At 32.1% G+C, this 19,154-nt stretch overlaps 2 protein-coding genes across 6 annotated transcripts; one reads left to right on the top strand and one right to left on the bottom strand.

Moving 5' to 3' along the window:
* The first annotated feature begins 11,791 nt into the window (after positions 1-11,791).
* LOC149386444 (WRKY transcription factor 28-like) lies at positions 11,792-13,940 on the top strand. The gene is made up of 3 exons (XM_089625052.1): positions 11,792-12,463; positions 12,568-12,711; positions 13,277-13,940. The coding sequence occupies exons 1-3, from the start codon at positions 11,907-11,909 to the stop codon at positions 13,746-13,748; spliced, it is 1,173 nt and encodes a 390-aa protein (XP_089481178.1). The 5' UTR covers positions 11,792-11,906; the 3' UTR covers positions 13,749-13,940.
* Positions 13,941-16,877: 2,937 nt separating this feature from the next.
* On the bottom strand, positions 16,878-19,039 carry LOC149386443 (pterin-4-alpha-carbinolamine dehydratase 2, mitochondrial-like). Of its 5 annotated transcripts, none has more exons than XM_089625059.1 (7): positions 18,951-19,039; positions 18,783-18,835; positions 18,050-18,111; positions 17,852-17,937; positions 17,665-17,788; positions 17,482-17,550; positions 16,878-17,085 (listed from the first exon to the last, which is right to left on the bottom strand). In XM_089625059.1, exons 1-7 carry the CDS (start codon positions 18,966-18,968, stop codon positions 16,997-16,999), a joined length of 501 nt encoding a protein of 166 aa, XP_089481185.1. In that variant the 5' UTR covers positions 18,969-19,039; the 3' UTR covers positions 16,878-16,996. The 5 variants fall into 5 exon arrangements, with proteins under 5 accessions (XP_089481185.1, XP_089481182.1, XP_089481184.1 ...); XM_089625056.1 differs by having other exon boundaries at positions 18,050-18,147; positions 18,951-19,038; XM_089625058.1 differs by having other exon boundaries at positions 18,783-18,829; positions 18,921-19,018.
* Positions 19,040-19,154: the final 115 nt, after the last annotated feature.

Here is a 19,154-nt window from a genome sequence, read left to right as displayed (position 1 = left end):
GAATAAAAAATAGATTATTAGATATGCATGGGCAACATTCTAAGTGGGGGTTGATGGTGGATATGTTGACTCTTTCTTCCTACTCTATATAAAGAAAAATGAATTGTATAACGAGAAGGGAAATTTTTAAGCAATTAATAAAAAGCTGTGAATATAGGGTTTGGTGATGGGAATTCAAGTGATGTTTAATTTTTTTTTTTAAATAAAAGGAAAAATGCAAAGGAAGAAAATTAAGTACACTCCCCCTATAATTATGCTGGTACTGGAGTAACGGTGTCTATAAAACTTGTACCAAGGGATTTTTAGTTTGGTCTCTAATGGTTATCTCACCCCTATTTTCACCGTGAAATCTTGAGTTTGATCCACATGAACTGCAAAAAATGCATGTTTTTTTAATATAGGCAAAGGTTCATCATCTTTCAACTTAATGACTATGTATAATCATGTAATCTTTACTGATATGTTTCATGCTCTTGCACATATATCATGTAACTCTGATCTAAAAAAAATTGTATCAAGAAAATCAACATAAAAGACCTAATTTCGAAAATTATAAGCATGATTAACGATGACCCTTTTATATCTAAAAAAAAAGGACGACCCTAATTTAAAAGGGACATTTTTTAGAATTCCAATGAGGCCCTCAACTACAAAATGCTTTGATCAGTCGACCACTTTATTCTAAATGATTAAATCCTGTCTCTTTGAAGGTGTAAACTCTCATGCAGTGATGGAATATTGGCCATCTGGTTTTCTTGACCAAGTAAACTCTTGAATAATAATAATACTAATAATAATAATAGTGCAGTCATATAATAATAGTGAGCCCCTTTTGACTTTCGGAATATTCAGAGATAACAAATGTTAAAACAAAACGTTATTTGACTTGGACTTATTTAGTTATTCTAATGTAAAATATAATGATATATATATATATATATATATATATATAATAAATTACTAGACATCAAAAAACTACTCTTGTACGGCCAAATTTATTATGCGTAAAGCAATCCAAAAGCACGCATATAACCTCTAGATGAACCAGAACTTGACTCCTTATAAACTGTCTGACATTTGAACATGAAATTTGAACACACATATTTGGAATAATGCTTGACACATGGGATTAAAAAAATGCTTTACATAGATTTTTTTGTATTGCTATCTTATTTTTTTTCAAATATTTAGCGATATAAACTACAAAAACATAAATATTTGCATTTTAGCTAACGTTTTGTAAATTTTTTGTAAATAACCATACATATTTCGTGAATAACCATAAATGTTTCGTAAATAGTAAAAAATATGACGTAACTAACGTTATTTACATATATATACTAGAAATTTACTCTGCATAAATAAATTTACGTGGTTATTTACCAAAAATTAACGAAACGTTGGCTAATTAGAAATTTTTAACGTTTCATATAGCTAAATAGTCACTAGACACTATTTTTTTTAACATTAAATACATAATCAAAAGCAAAGATTTGACGTGGCCGTCATATTTAGCGATGGACTCTCAATAGAATTCTTGGTTATATGCCAATAATTTGGAGGGGTTAGATATATTATAGATATTGAGAAGAAAAAAAATGTCGATTTCCAAAAGATTCTCTATTTAGGGTACACATACCTAACAAAAAACCTACCCTCTTCCAAACTGACAAGGACCTCCAATATAAGGCATTACACACATAACACACATACATACATATATATATATATATATATATATATATACACTAATTTCACGATATACTTTCTGTCACACACACATGTTGTAGATAGTTTTTAGTGGACACAAAACTAGTAAAAGGGTCAATAATCTCAAGCTCTTTTGGTTTAGTCTTCATGTCTCTTATTTCCGTTGAAAGTCATATCCCTTCTAAGCTACCGCCCCATCAGATTTAACCTTTTTTTTTTGTAACACTGTCACAATATGTATGATTACTCGAATGAAATTTCGTACCATTGATTATTAACGTTTATTATAATATTATAATTAATACATCACATTACGTCAAACGCCCTATATCAGCGCTTGATTTTTTTTCTTCTTCTTCTTATATTGCTTTGGATGTGATTTAGATATGACGAACGAGTAGTCCTTAACTTGCGTCACCGTGTAAATTACATCTTCTAGATATATATATTATTACTTTCATATTAAATTTCTCTTCTTATTCACCAATCCCACGAGGATCATAATTTAAGCGTTGAATCTTCTTCAACCCTTTCCATTCGCCTACACGTGTCAATGACTAGGTTTCGTAATAAAGAAAATATCGACCTTTATGCATGTCGAACAATTTTGAAATTATCTAAACAGTTTCTTTTTTCTTTTTGTTCCATGACTTGTGAGAGGTATTATTAGAACAAGGCCTAAATAGTACTGTCTAGATCATTTAGTACATGTGTATCGAAAAGTTTGTCGTCATAGTCATGCAAAAATACGTAGCCTTTCCAAGATAGACTTGTTATTGCCGGAAAAATTGAAAGCCTTCTTTATGTAATTCGTAATTTCAAATTTCAAACACATGACAATGCTTTTGAGTACTATTCGGATGAATTAAAATATTAAGGTGCAAGGATATAGTACTTGGATCTGTTAATAATTGTTAATGTTTCAACATTTTATTGTGGCTACAGTAACTTGTATTTAATAATAAAAAATAACTACATCATAATGTTATCAAATCTAAAAATAACGCTCCTGCTAAAAAAAAAGCCCCTGAAAAAATAAAAGAAATTGACAAAAATAATATCATGTGTTTGTCACTTATTAGAAATCGACCAAAACACAAATATTGACATATTTAGTACTAAATTGGGCACGAACTACAACAATATGTCACGAAATCAACTTCGTTTGTGACCGATTTGATATTAAATGTGTCAATATTTAAGTTTTAGTTGATTTTTTATAAATGTCAAGTAATTGATATTATTGATGTCAATTTTCCAAAAAATAATGCAAGAAAATAGTTGCTGGTATAATTAATTTTCGTAACTCGAACAATTCAAAGTTAAAAAAGAAAGTAGCTGTCTCATGATTAGTGGATCAAACGAACCTATAAAAAGGTGAGAGCCTATTAAGAATAGATACATATGTAGCACCGCCAACTTAAAAAAAAAAAAAAAAAAAAAAAAAAGAAGCTTGGTTTGATTTGGTCAATTTGTTAATTTAGTGGGGAAATTTAAAGCATATGGAAAATAATATGAAAATATAATCAAGTTTTAATGCGTATGAGATGTGAAAGCATCTCACAACCACATATATTGATTTGCCTGCCGAATATTAGCCACAAATTGCGGGCTACAGAAAAGGGCGGTGTATGGCAGAAATAACAAGACCTAGGACTACTTGTACGATAAACCAAATGGTTATATACTTATATTCATATAGATTTAATATTGATGCTGAGTCATTAAATACTTGGATAAACTTTAATGGTTGGAGGAGTACTAAAAAATCATGCAGTTGATTTTGAACATGAGAAATCAAGATCATACACATCATATTCTTGTAGTCGACATGCTGTGTTTATAAATAAAATTTAAAAATATCACTGTTCATCAACTTCGTGATAATTATTTTGAATCGTTTGTTTTCTTTATAAATATATATATATATATAAAGTACTTTTTTTTTTTTGAATAGTTATATATAAAGTACTTATTGATGAATAAGATTATATTCTCTAAAAGTATTGTATTTTCTGCTCGATTTTATTTTTCTTCTCAAAATGAGATCATTAAAAGTGTTATATTGGTTAATGCATGCTCTTTTCCTCTCGATCGTTACTGTTGCTTCGTGGGTCGTGGTAGTTACTGTTTTGAGAACTTTTTGCCTTTTTTTTTCTTTTCTTTCTAAAGAGTGTGAAATATCATTATTTTTATTCATAGATTCATCCATATAGAGTATAATGGAAATTACAAAAAAAAAAAAAAAAAAAAACTTTTAAATCTCAATGAAGACATTTTGCTATTTAAGAAAATTGAAATCAGGTCTTCACGTATAAATAGACCACACAAAGAAGAGGTTAGATCATTAAACGTTAGAATGCTGCCTTTCATTTAAAAAAGATCTATTTTTAGCGTGACATTTCTCTGTTAATCAATTTTGGCATTTAGATTGCTACGAACACCATGATCCCAGATTAAATGTATAAGATGATAAACCTTCTATGATTTATTCTAATATTATTTTAGAATATTTAATTTGTATGTAAATAAACTATACATAATTTAATAAATATGTGATAAATAATAATTTTTATTAATAATTTTCGGGCTAATTTTTTTTTTTTTTTTCTAGCCTAAATTGATTTTTGGCCCCCCCTCCTTCCCAAATCTGGATCCGCCACTGTCTTAGGTCATTGTTACCTACAGTTCGAAGGGTTGTGGTAACTTACTGAGAGGTGCAGTCTTGTTGCAGATTGCAATGATTGATGGACATCAAAGATATTCGGGTAAAAATATACATCTTTTATATTTTAACATATAATATTGTTGAATTTTGTTTGTCGACATAATTTATAATTTATGTTATTACATATGTTGTTGGCTTTTATCGGTAAATTAGTCTGGACAAGATATGTTGAGACATGTTATCCGTTGTATCCAGTTTTGATAAAGATTGTTCGCGTAAGACCTACAAATATTTTATACGTTGAATGGGTATGGAAACCTTAGTTTGTCTTTCGGAGAAGCTGACCACTATAAAAGAGACATTCCGACCTTGGTGGTCTTTTGTAGTATTCATTCATACATTACGTGTTTTTAGACGTGTAAGACTATCGGGGTTAGAAACAAGGTGTGTGGGGTGTATATGTGTAAACTCTATGTTCTTCCACTGATTTATGAGTGATAGAGTTTGGGTTTATAATTCGTGATTATTGTTCACGGTGGTTGTAATTGAAAGAAACAAACACTTGGGTGAGTGTTTGAGTGGAAGTGATGGGATCTCATATTCAGAGGAAACCTGAGTTGGAATTTACGAGTATTAATACAATAAGGATCTTGAACTGGTGATCATTCTCATAAGATTGTTGTGTAGTATTGACTACTTCTCGTATAACGAATTTCTTTTTCATTGGAAAAACCGTCCTACAAACTAAGTGACTTTGCACCGAATTGAGTAAATAATTGTATGTGTCATATATTTTCTTTACGCACTGCTTTATATTATCTATCTATTGCATTCAATAAAATTGTCACACTCATTATTCCCACATTGTGCGTAACTGTCGTCTCTGTCAACATAATTTAGTTTGATAAAAGTGTTTTCTAACTTTTTTTTTTCTAATTTACTTTGTCACAAACTCCGGGACCAAAGGCTTTATATAATATAGTTGTTAGTCAATAATATGCATGAAGACCTTTAAAACCATTACGAGTCACTAAAAAAAAAAAAAAAAAACTGAAAAACACCATGCATTTTGATTGGGTTTCCTTCATCTTGTTCAACATAATAGCTTGTTTGTTGTAAGTAAAACGAATGTACTACCTGCACTATATAGATGGCTTATCTTTGTAGCTTAAAAAAAACCGAGTCGTTTTAAAATTGTTAAAAAAAATTGATGTAACATCGCTACTTTGTAAAACTAAATAAACCGTATTTATGTCCTTTTCTTTGTTCCAATAATAATAATAAAAAAAATTATTTCAAATGCACGATCGAGTCAGACTGTATGTATTCTATTTTACTTAACTTTTGATATCATTTGTCAATTTAATTAACTGTTGATTTTTCCTTACGCAACCTTGAAGTTGAGAAAGATAGAGAGAATAAAAATGAAAGAGAAATTTCATTTTTTAGACTCAGTAGTTATGAAAATATCTCAATTAGATCCATTAGTTTAAAAATATCCAAAATTGGACTTTTGTACCAATTTCGGGCGGAAATACCCTTGCAAGACCATATAACCTCTTTTGACAAAAGTCCATTCACTATGGAAATCCAACCAAATCCGATAAAATCCGACCAAATCCGATAGAATCCGACCGAATCCGATGATATTCATAAAAAAAATTCAGAGTTTTTAAGAACCCTAAAACCTATTTTTTTGTCCAAATCTCATTCAAATCAACCTAAAATCACTAATAAGCACTAAAATCATGTATCATATCAATACTACACTAATCAAACCATGAAAAAAACAAAAAAATCTAACATTTTTTTGTCATTTTGAGATATGGCACTTTGAGAGCTTGACAACCACCAACGCCGGAAGGAGACGGTCGGATTTGGAGGGTGGGACGGTCGGATTTTGATGGAGAAGGTCGAATTTTTCGTCTCGGTCGGATTTGGGGAGAGAAAGAGAGAGAAAGTGAGAGTGAAAGAGATGAAGTGTGAGAGAGAGATGGTATATTTGAACTGGAGGTATTTTTGTCTGAAATTGGTACAAAAGTCCAATTTTGAATATTTCTTAACGAGTGGGTCTAATTGAAATATTTTCATTACTTTAAGGTCTAGAAAATGAAATTTCTCAAATGAAAACAAGAATAGAATTACATGTTCGAAGTTAGTTACAATTTCCGCATCGTATAGACGCATAAGTAAAGCTATGGTTTAAGTTAAGCGATCCTGATAATTGAAGTCTTATATATAAATAAATATATATATATATATATATATATATATATATTATGGGACGAAGCCAGTAATTCAAGTTATGAGAGTTAATATGCGAAAAAAAAAGTCGAGGATAACTAATTTGTAAATATTTGAGGTAAATTAAAACAAAAGTGCAAATTTTTTTAAGGGGAGACTATAACACCCCTGAGCACTATATGACTTCGTACCTGTATATATTTATATACTACATCTTGTTCAAAAGATCAGGATCCATCCATCCGGGTTTATATTGGTTGATGAAAGTTTCTGAATATCTCTGCCATCTTCGTTTGGGGGACTAAAGTGTGCTTTACTAGATGTCATTTTAATCGTAAGTACGTTAAGAAGAGCAAGAAAAATAGTAGCGTCAACAACTTCCTCGCATAAATTACAAATATTATATATATGGTTCATAATGTATTAGGTGTCACAGTCACGGGTACGTACCGTTGTACTTGATTCTGCATGACACAAATCGGTTGGTCACCATTAATAGCATGGCCATTGGCCACCGAATAATTAATTCTCATTTGAAAACCATAATCGACCAGTCCAAACCAAAAACGACATCCAAAGTATTATATATACCTCTCTCACTACAAATACCATCTTTCTTCAAAGTCGTACCCTTCTTCAAAGTCGCACCCTATTTAATGCGTGTGTATATGCATATGTTAGTATGCCGTGTTATTAGGTATATCAAATATAATATAATAACGTTGAGTTATTGTATGAAGGAAAATATGAGTATGAAATCAGTTGAATATATAGATTTTTCAGGTGGACATTTGCTTTTTTATTTATAATTATTATTGATTGTAATGAATGCAATTTTAGAAAATGAAATCCCATGGGACAAATATTTATGATGGTCTTAATTAGCAATGAGCACTTTATTATATATTGCAACACGAAAAGAGAGAGGAACTTTAACTTCTAATTTACAACGTAAAGCATAGTGAGCCACTTGAGCTCAAATATTTAATTCATATCTATGTATCATAATTATTCGATTTACGGAATTTTCCAAATTTTTGTTTAATTTGAACTGTTTATCAGCTTTATTTTTTAATAAATTCCAATTGAGCTAGATATATCAACAAAGCACGGGTATACATAATTAAGTCCATAATCAATACCAATAAATTAGTAGTCCATTTAAAGAATTGTGTCACATAATGCGACATCTCTTTCAAAAATAAAAATAAAATTGAAATCTCAACCACCACTTAAAATAAAAAAAAGAACTAACTGCTAAAAAATAATAAAAATAATTTAAATAGATGAATATATGGGATATAAGTTATGACAAGAAAATATATCCATTTTTTCGACCTGTTATTCCATGCATCAAACGTGGTCCTGCGTTACCCACCAGCGGGTTTGATCGGACGGGCAGTATTCGATTTCGTCTAACTATCAGAGCTCCGCGCCAATAAAGTGGTAATTTGTGATTGGACATGAGAACTCGGTGGGCCCACGTAGCGATGAAACGCCACGTAGGATAGACAGATAGAGTCCCACGTGCCGGCCATGTGTCGGCTACGGTCAAATGCCGGTGCCAGTCTCCTAATACGTGTCATTGCCTCTTCTATTCCAACGTGCAATTATCAATAAATGCCTTTTACCATAAGATGTTACAACACTTTTTGGGTTTTTTTATTTTTATTTTTATTTTTTTTGGTTCTTAAGAAAATTGAACATGATTAAGAATAACACCGGATATATGAACGGGTGCACCTATAATGATACTTATACTCGTTCAAAAAATATCGCTAACTCGTATCCGTTAATTCATTTTTTCAAACAGGTCGGATAACGAGTAGTACCTGTTAGATAGCAGATGTGAAATTTCAATAACTATTACCTGTTAACCCCGGTTCACAAAAAAAAAAAAAAAAATTACCACTCAATAAGTATACATATAAATTATAAACTCGAATTTAGATTTAAAATATAATTTCAAGTAGGAATATTAAAGCAAATTAAAATTCATAATTACAAACACAAACAATTTAAAGGATTGAAAAGTATCTAATTTTAAAACAAAAAAATTAAAAAATTTATAATGGGTCGGGTACAAGTTTTCTATACCCGTACCCATTTAAATGTTAACTAGTATCTGTTAACCCGTTTCAAACGGGTATTATCGGATTCTTTTAGATCAGTTAACGGACAATTAAACGGTAATCAGGTAATAATGTCATCCATTTACGTGATAGGATTATAAAATAACAATTTAAGAGAGATTAATAGATTAATAAAATTATTTAATTTTTATATTTGTAGTCAAATTGTTAAAATTACAAATTGTTTTCTTCGATGCCTCTTGTACAGAAAGTTCTAATTTTATTTTTTGACACAGCAAGAAAAAATATTAACTTACAATTCTTTTTTATAGCTTTGATGCCTATTATTTATCGTTATTTTTATTTTATTTTAGACAAATTTTAAGTATCTTGTAATTATAATTTACTGTGTAGTTAGACTTAAAACACCGTTTATAATTTTTTTTAAATATGTTATAAGAATTATTCAATTTTGATTTTTTTTAACTAAAAAACAGATTTTCTGACATATATCATGAGTAATATGTCAAAAAGGCCGGGTCAGGTTGGTCCGACCTTTTTTTAGTCCAAACGAAGTTCGGGTATGGGCCCGACCCAAATTTTTTATTGGAGTATTGGGCCGGGTCAGGCCTAAAGAATATAACTTTAGGTCCAACCCAAAACCAAGTCCTCGACCTTCGGGGCTGAGGGCCGGACCCGAGCTCGAGCTTGAAAGGGGCATAAATTTGTCATCGAAAAGTTTAAATTATAATTATAAAAAAAATAATTTTTTTTTAAAATTTAAAAATTACACTTTTAAACAACACAACAAAAATTTAGTCTAAAACATATATATATATATATATATATATAATTAACAATTAAATTAAATTTATTTGTCAAAAGTAATTTTTATTCATAAAAACATAAATTTTAAACAAAAATAAAATATTTATTTTATTTAAAAGGAGTTGAGTTCGAACCAAGTCTAATTGGGACCCGATCAGGTCCGAATTCGGATTTTTTAAGGGTTGAGCTGGGTTTGATGGCCTATACTTTAGGCTTAACCCAGATTCTTTAATCAATCTGTTTCGGCGCGATCTTTTTCTGAAAAGGGTCGGATCGGTGGCCTAATCGACAGATTCATTTCATTATCATTAAATAATAATAAAATAATTTGAAATGTCGATGAGAAGATACACACAAAAAGGCAATAGTCTGTTAGTGTAAATGGTTGAACGATTGACCAAACAAAAGGCCAAAAGAATGATCACCGTCGTCATTTTCAAGTTTACGGGTTCAACCCATTCATTATATTTCATTATCTTTGCTCTCTCTGACACTTTGCAAGTAGTCTTCGCTGACTATCCTCCTACGTCTTAATTATTCTCATGTCAGTCACATAAATACACATTAACATTCAACGCTACTTTCTCTAACCAGCGCGTGACATCTACACGCTTCAACTCTTATATAACCTTTTTACAATTATGTTTAAATAAAATAAAGATAACGATTTCTCGTGTGAAAAACCAAAGTCCAAATGAGACCAATTAGGCAGACAGGTTCTCATCTAGTTTCTAGCTAGTAAATGTCGTAATAAGTCAATCTTTGTTAATTTATCCTAATGATCTTATTGCAAACTATTTGAAACTTGTGATTGCATTTATATTCTAAAAATCACTTATATTAGCTTGTACGAAATTATAATTTTCACCAAATCTAGGTAGCATTATGCTATCAAAATTTATTGCAAGTTCATTTTCTTTAATGAAATAAATCAACTACTACTACTAATAATAATCATAAATCTAATAATATTATTATAGTAATTAATTTTGATAGTGTTATATATCTGCACCCGTCTCAATTAAGTCGGGCTATCCGAGAAATAACCGGTCCGGTTATTTTTTAGGTTTTGGGCCGGTCCGAGCCTATCGAGCTTGTTCAGGGCGGGTTGAGCCTAAAATATAGGCCCTCAAGTCCGGCTGGACTCAGGCCTTCAAAAAAAGCTCAACCATTTTTAAATAAAATAAATATTTTATTTTTGTTTATTATTTATGTTTTAATGTATCAAAAATCTTTTTGACACATAAATTAAATTTTTTGTTTTTTTATTATTAAAAAGTGTACTTTTTGAATTTAAAAAGTATTTATTTATTATTTTTTTTATAATTATACTTTGGGTTTTTTGAGGCTCAGTTTAGTTCTTTTTCAAGCCCAAACCTTAGCCCGGCCCGAGCCAGGGACTCGGTCCCGAGGGTCGAAGGCTTGATCCTTAGTTGGGCCTAAAGTCATATTTTTTAGGCCCAACCATCCAATAAAAAGGTTTCGGTCGAGTCGGGCTGGGCCGGCCCTTTTGACACTTTTACCTGGATACGTGGTTAGGAAAGAATACTATTAATGTCAAAAGGGTTCGGGGCAAACCGGGCTTGTTGAAGGGCTTGGACGGGGCCCAGGGTGTAGACCCTCAAACCTGGCGCAGCCCAGGCCCTAAAAAAAGTCCAACTCCGGCACGGCCCGGGCCTTAATTAGACCCGGTTCGGGCTCAACTCCTTTTAAATAAAATGAATATTTTATTTTTGTTTAAACTTTATGTTTTAATGTATAAAACTACTTTTGACACACAAACTTAATTTTATATTAATGATATTTTTTGTTGTTGTTTATGATTAAAAGTGTATTTTTTTTAATTTTAAAAATGACCCTCGATCTTGAGGGTAGAAGATTTGGTCAGTTGGGCTTAAGGTTCTATTCCTTAGACTCGAACGGGTCGGGTCGGGCGATGATCGACCCTTTTGACACTTTAGAAAAGAAAATGATGTAAAAAAAAAGCTGAAAACTAAGAAATTGTCTGCAGGGATAAAAATAAAAATAATTGATTAAAGAAAGGAATCGTGAAAAAGACACACAAAAAAACTTAGTCATTAAAGTGGGGCTACAAAAGAAATAGGCTAAAGGGGGTTTAATGTTTCCACACAACATGGCATCTTTTGGTCCTTTGATTGGAATGTGATCATTTGTCAACCCCGGCCTTGTAAAGACTCCAATTCAAACCCCTCTAATCTCCACCCAAACCACATGTGAGACGATTTATATATAAAGTCTTGGACCCTCACGAAAGAGAAGAGAAATAAATATAGGGTATAGCTTCCTTGTCGAAGACAAAAAAAAAAAAACCCATTTTTATATTTCCTCTTCTTCATCTTGATCGACCATCTTCATCATCATCCATGTCTGAGGAGGCTTACAAAGACCTCTATTACCAGGATCAGCTCTTCCAAGCCGATCCAGATAATTTCTTCACAACCTCAAAGCTCATGACCACTTCAAACATGTCCTCAGTTTCAACGACCACAGGCTCTTTCAATAATAATAATCATCATCTTCTTCAGCTAGGGTTTCATCATGACGGTGTGATAAACCCTAATAGTAATAATTCGTTCATGTCTTTCACCGACTGCTTGCAAGGTCCTATGGACTATAACTCTCTCTCCACCAACGCTTTTGGCTTGTCTCCTTCTTCCTCGGAGGTGTTCTCTTCCATCGAAGGAAATCAAATGAAGCCTCTCGATCACCATCTCAGTGTTGGAGATTTGGGCGGTCACAACAAAAGAAATGACGGTTCTGACGGCGGCGATCGGAATCCGGTGACCCGGAACGATCACTCGCATTCGATCTCGTCTTCTTCGACCGAGGCCGGAGCAGAAGAGGATTCGAAGAAAGATGGGAAATCTAAAGGCTCGCCATTAGCGGATGATGAAGAAGATCACGATGACTCCAAAAGAGTGTAATTTTTTTATTTTTTATTTTTATTTTTATTTTTTAGGGTTCATTATTAATATACTTTACACGTGAACATGGGTTAATTAAGTGAATACATTCAATATACAGGAAAGGGAATAAAAAGAAAGGAGACAAGAAGCAAAAAGAGCCGAGATTTGCGTTCATGACCAAGAGTGAGGTCGATCATCTTGAAGATGGGTATCGATGGAGAAAGTATGGACAAAAAGCTGTGAAAAATAGCCCATATCCAAGGTTTGTTCCAATGTCACATTTCTTATCATTGATTAAGATATTAAACCAGGTTGAAGAACTGGTCCTTAATTTGGCTTAATTATTATCTTAACAGTTAGTCAAAGAGAGTGATTAAAAAAAAAGAAGAAGAATAGAACTCAGTCACACCTAAACCAAAAACCCTTATTATTATATATATCATCTAGTTTCGGTACAAGAAAGGAAATCCCTAAAATAGGCAATAAAATACTAGATCTTCAATACCAAAACAAATCACAAAAACCAAAATAGTACACAATCATATTCCAACTTTTCGTCTATCATAATGTGTACACACACAAATTCCATTGTTCTTTTCCCATTGGTCTCTACCACACACATACATATGTATACCCTCCCTCCTTATATTTTACTGATCAATTCTACAGAAACAAACTAGACAATCTTATACGGTCAAAGTATATACGCTCCTCTTGTTATAGTATATTTCCGAACAAGTCCCTAGATAATTAGAAAACAAGCCCAGGCCAAGTCATATCAATCAATTTTATTCTTATTATTATTCTTCTTCTTCTTTTTTCCTCAGAAGCTACTATCGCTGTACGACTCAGAAATGCGGGGTGAAGAAGAGAGTAGAGAGATCTTTCACAGAGCCAACGACGGTGATTACGACCTACGAAGGACAGCACAACCACCCACTTCCGTCGTCTCTCCGGGGAAACGCCGCCGCCGCCGCCGCCATGTTCCCGCCGTCCTCGGCCACCGCGGGGCTGTTTCCGCAGGGCTTTCTGTTCCACAACTTGCCTCACGGCCACCACGGCTTCCAGTTCAGCGACAGCACTGTCGTCAACACTACTGTCGGCGACGCTGCTAATAATAACTACGGACTTCTTAACAACAACGCAAACCTAGCTCGCGGTGAGATTAATAACATTAATAACAGTATTTTTGCCAGCAATAATAATAATAATAATGGTAATAGCTATGTGTTTCAAGAAGATGAGTATGGACTTCTTCAAGATATTGTTCCTTCCATGTTTCTCAAGCATGGCCAGTGAACGGTGATGTTGTATTACGCTGTGTTACACAGTATGTAAATATAATTAGTGGTTCTGTAGTAGATACAGTTATTATGGATCTTGTTTTTTTTTTTTCTTTCTTTTTTTTCCCCCTTCTTTTATCTTGACATGACTTTTAATGATATATCCAGATTATATATTTATAATATATTTTCCAATTGGTATTTCTTATTTATCCGAGATTGTTTACCATGCTTTCCGTTACTACATGTAATTGCTACGATCATCTATATAGATACATACATATACATTGGCATCGTTTTAATGACCATATATATGGTGAGGTATTTTTCCATAGGAATATTTAGTGCAATTATTTTTTGTTATAGTTAAATATAGTGTTGCAATGCAAACGTACAACGGAAATCATTTGAGAGTAAAGAGGAATATTTGTTTCAAGATTGTTAGGTCTTTCCGATCATTTGGTAATGTAATTCGAACTAATTAAGAGTCTTCTTTCTCAAGGAAAATAAATAGTTTAGTTATGATTAGGCAATATTGTGCTTACTAGCTGGGTTGTGTATTGATATTGGATGATCAAATTAGTCTCATTGAACTCTATCAAACTCACAATCTTGATATATATATAAGACTATCCTTAATACTTAACAATCTGTCGTTTATCGAGAAATGTGATTTATTGGATTATACTTCTTGTTCCTGATTTCCACTTTTGGAGGGTAAAAGATCACTTAGAATTTAGAACCACCACAAGAATCCTCAATAAGAACAGATATACTGAAGCTCACTAACTTTTAAGAAGGTAACTCTTAATATATAGAATAGCAATTATATATCATTAAGTATCTTTGTGTGTCTGTATATATAAATATATATGTATTTATGTTCAATAATAAACTAATAAAACATGTATACAAATGCTAAATAGTAAACAAAAAGATATAGTAAATAACTAGTTCAAGCTTTATTAATTTACTTATAAAAATACTAACCGGTTAATATAGTTCATCAAATGGTATACTGCTAAATGGTTGATAAACTACTAATAAGAAGTATGGATATTATCGATTTTCAATCTTTGCAAAAAAAAAAAAAAAAAGAACGACTATTTTTTAGCTAGATAATGTGAAACTTGATATACACACATATCTATATACATACATATATATATATATATATGCATATATAGTTATATATATACATTGCAAGCGAATGTGCTAACTGAAAAAGCATCTCGAGATTTCCATGATGTGGGTTTTATATGCACAAACATATATAACCAGATGTAGCAGTATAACATCGATTAAAATATTAGAAATAAAACATTGGTTTTGAATGATAATCTCAGCCATTATCTCATTATTAGTGTTGAGAACTTAACCAAATTATTATCTGTGAGAAAAGAGACGTCTGAAGACTTTCGTGGAGGAACGTTCAATACTTCAATTAACGATCTGATATAAATTTACTGTTATTTGAATCTGTGTTGGTATAACGTGAAACTTTATATTCTGGAGTTACAAAGAAAAATTATTCTGTAGCTCGATGTTCTATTATTTTCTTAAGCTTTTAGCCGTGGAAGTTAGATATATATTCTTAATCTTATTGGGAAACTTTGTTATGATAATTTTTATCTGTCAAAATTTAGCTCTACACTCATTTGGAGCCCATATATCAATTTTTTTTTTCTTTTCACGCGACACTTTATTTTGCTAGTATTTATTTTTGGTGATGTACTTTCTCATTTCTTGTTTTCACACTAAAAATGAAAATGAGAATTCCGAGCAAAAAAAAAAATTAAAAAATTGAAACAGTGCTATCGTTTGCAGATACTATTCGTCTCCAAAAAATGTTTGTCACTGAGCTATTATTACTTATGCTCGTTACTATATACATGGGATTTGTAGACATATCTATAAGTAATTTAGGATTTTTTTTTTCTTGTATAAAAATAAATATAAACGTATGCATCTATAATCACTTTGTGACGATATTGTCACAAAAAATAAATGTTTTGTGACAACGTTGTGGCAAAATAATCAATTATTTTGACAACATTGTCGCGAAGTCATGGTGATGATCTTTTCTAATAGAAAAAGTAAAATTTGCATCATTTTACTCATAGAGATGCCCATTCCTCTAATTTAAATTGTTTCCAAAATCGCACGATTTCAAAATTACTTTTATATTGAGTTTTAAGTAGTCTAGAAAATTATCATATAAATAACGGTAGTGCTATCCTATTTTTTCACTTCATAAGCATTATTCAAACAATAGGCTAACAATATGATATCCAGATCGTTTGTCTTTTATTGGTGTCCGTCCAATCAAAATAAAACGTGTACACGTTGCCGATTTATTTTATTTCTTCTATTTGAAAATGAGATAAAAAATTATGGCATGATCGATTTCATTAGATGGACACAAAGAGAGACACCCAAAAAGGGAAAGACATGCGAATTCGGATTCTAAGAATGGACATAAAATTATGAATAGACTTTGCAAGATTTGTAATGTCAAGAGTCATATTTCTTCTTACAAAAAGTTAAATCCATGAACTCAGTACTAAACATTACTCCGAGGGAGTTGGACGTGAATATTACTAGTTTTGATTATTTTTTTTAACCAAAATCAAATTAAATTAATTTTTTTTATATCTATAACTAAGCTTGTCACAAAATCCCATAAATTTGTCAAATCCTTATTTTTATAACAAACTTGTCATAAAATCCAATATATTAATTTGATGATAGACGTGCAAAAAAATTGGTTACTTTTTTGACATGTGTAGGAGTAAATTATAGTGTTTGAACACATTACTATCTTTATGAGGCAACAAAAATTCCACATTTTAAGGTCCGATCTAAAATAAAAGAACTTTAAGAGCCACATCTTGATATCTTTATGAGACAACAAAAATTCCACATTTTAAAAACTGAATATGGAAAAACCTAACAGCGTGAACATGATCATGGGTCACGATTCTATTTTTTTTCCCTTTTCTTTCTTGTAATCGAGGTATAGGAGAGACCCGTGAGTACTTGACTTGAAGGCCATTGGAGTTATGACATTTAATAGTACTCGTGCACAGAATCAACAATTAGGTGTAGTTTCTTTTCTTCTTCTACCAACTAAAATGCAAAAAGCTAAAGCAAAAAGTAAGCCAAACAAGCTTTTAGAAGAAAAATTATGGAGATTTTAGGACCCACAATCTCAAACTTGCTTGAAAGAACAAACAGAAATACATGTGTTCTTTGCCTCGTGATTCAGCTACCGACTTTCTTCCTCGAGAGCTGTTGCAATGGAAGCTCATTGATCTTTGCAGCGAGTATGAAGTCATTCTCAGTCAACCCCCCTGATTAAATGTTTCAAATATCTCACAACCATGTCTAAACTTTGGTACAAAACCATAGCCAAGAGTGATTTTAAGGACTTCGAAAAAAAAAAACTATTTATTATGTTTTACGGAGAACACCAAGATCTTCATGTTTGTATGGCCACATTTGCGCAATGGTCTAGCTGGATTCAGATTCAATCAAAGCCAGCAACAAACTTGATACCAAAAAGATATAAAAAAAAATCTCCTAATTCCAATTTAATGGAAGTTTTGGGAATTCATATAGTTAAATCATCTCGGGGCATCAAATCTCGAACCGGGAACTATGCGAAATCATGGTTAGAATTCATCACTTTCATATAGGATTTCCAAGAGTTAATATTTATGATCGATTGGATATGCTTAGTTGCTTACCAACTGAATGTGTCCAGATATCGATCGTGACATTGTTCCATCCAACGAGGTGAAGGTCGGGATGATGAGCTGGGATAATAAAAACACATCCCAAATCATGTTTTCACAGACATAGGCTTCAAAAATAAATAAAGAAATAAAACATTAAAAAATCAAGGGAAAAAAAAGGTTCAGAATGACAACCTTCGGATTCGGCCACATCACCCACTAGCTTAAATAATTCTAGACCTTTAACGAAGCTTTTCACTTTCCATGAGCGATTCAGTTTCAGCTTACCATCTTCGTTGATCAAATTCCATCCTTGCACCTATTCATTCATTATTATTAAGGACGGAAATCCCGGTAAATTATATATATCGAACCCGAAAACCTGTGGGATTAGATTATTTGCTGCTTCTTCGGTCATGGACCGCAATTCCTTTGTGCTACAGAACACGCATTTTCTTGATGCCAAATCTAACAAAATTCAAACAGACAGTGTTAGCGAGAAGTTCTCAATGGAAATCAATAGTAAACAAGACCCTATAAAGGACGGAGAATAAACAATCCCAGCTAAAATATTACACACCTTGGTTAGTGCAAAATGTTCTAAATTCAAAGACTGACTTTCTACTCGTTGACAACCCTGCACTGCCCTGAAGCATCTCAGAGATTTGGCTACAGAAACTGGATAAACGTACAACAAAAATCATTTACCGAAGGAAATTTAATTTCTCTAAAAATATCAACCGACAATTGTATATAGAATGCGACAAAATGCAAAACATGGTTTCTTATATTTCTTTACAATCACCGAAAGGAGATTCCGAATCTAAACACAAGACAAGAACACGGAATGTAGAGGATTCAAGATCGCCATTCATAGCTCAGTGCTGAGATAGGAAGACCAATTAAGCTTGGCCTGCTATTTTATCATTCATAAAAGCACAAAGGTACATGCCATCATATGACAAGATAAATATAATTTCCGTTTGGCAAGTCACACTTGGATATAAAATGAAATACATACCCTTGAGAAATCAACCGTGAACAACCAAATCCAAATCAACAAACCAGAAATTGAAATGAACTCTCTTCAATTCAATCCTATGAACTTCAATCGTTGAAAGAAAGAAAAGTAAAGCGGGTAAAAAAAAAATCCATGAGCACCCGGAGGAATTGACCTCTTGGTTTATTCATTAAAGTTTGACACTTTATCATCCCAAAAAGCTTCATATACATGATGTCTTGGTAAAACGACACACATTACAATTATACTGAGGGAAAAAAATGGTAACGAAGAGCAACAATGGAAATAGTACCGGTCATTACGTCCGAGCAAGTTTCGAAACGCCGACGGTAACGGTACCTGAAACTTTAACAATATAAATATAAATAACAATAAAAACAAAAAAATTAAATTCGAAAAAAAGAGAAAGAAAGTGGTTTGCTTCGATTGCCTTTGAGAGACGGAGAAGAGAAGAAGAAACCTGTATAGCTCGGGACATTTTTTCCTCTTTTCTTTTTCCGTTCTATACAGAGTTCAGACTACAGACTATGAAAATGAGTCAGAAAAAAGAAAATAGGGAATCGTGTGTGGTCGAGTACACGTGCCAAACTCGTAAGCGTGAGGTGGTATTGATGACTAAAAAGATACGGTGCGGGGTTTAAATAGAAATGATAAAAACACTAGC

This window comes from Urtica dioica, chromosome 9 (assembly GCF_054948205.1).
Source record: "Urtica dioica subsp. dioica isolate 48M chromosome 9, U.dioica_male_clone48M_v1_H2, whole genome shotgun sequence".
NCBI classification, from domain to species: domain Eukaryota; kingdom Viridiplantae; phylum Streptophyta; class Magnoliopsida; order Rosales; family Urticaceae; genus Urtica; species Urtica dioica.
Note: the sequence above shows the minus strand (reverse complement) of the source record. Positions and strands in the feature narration are given on the sequence as shown.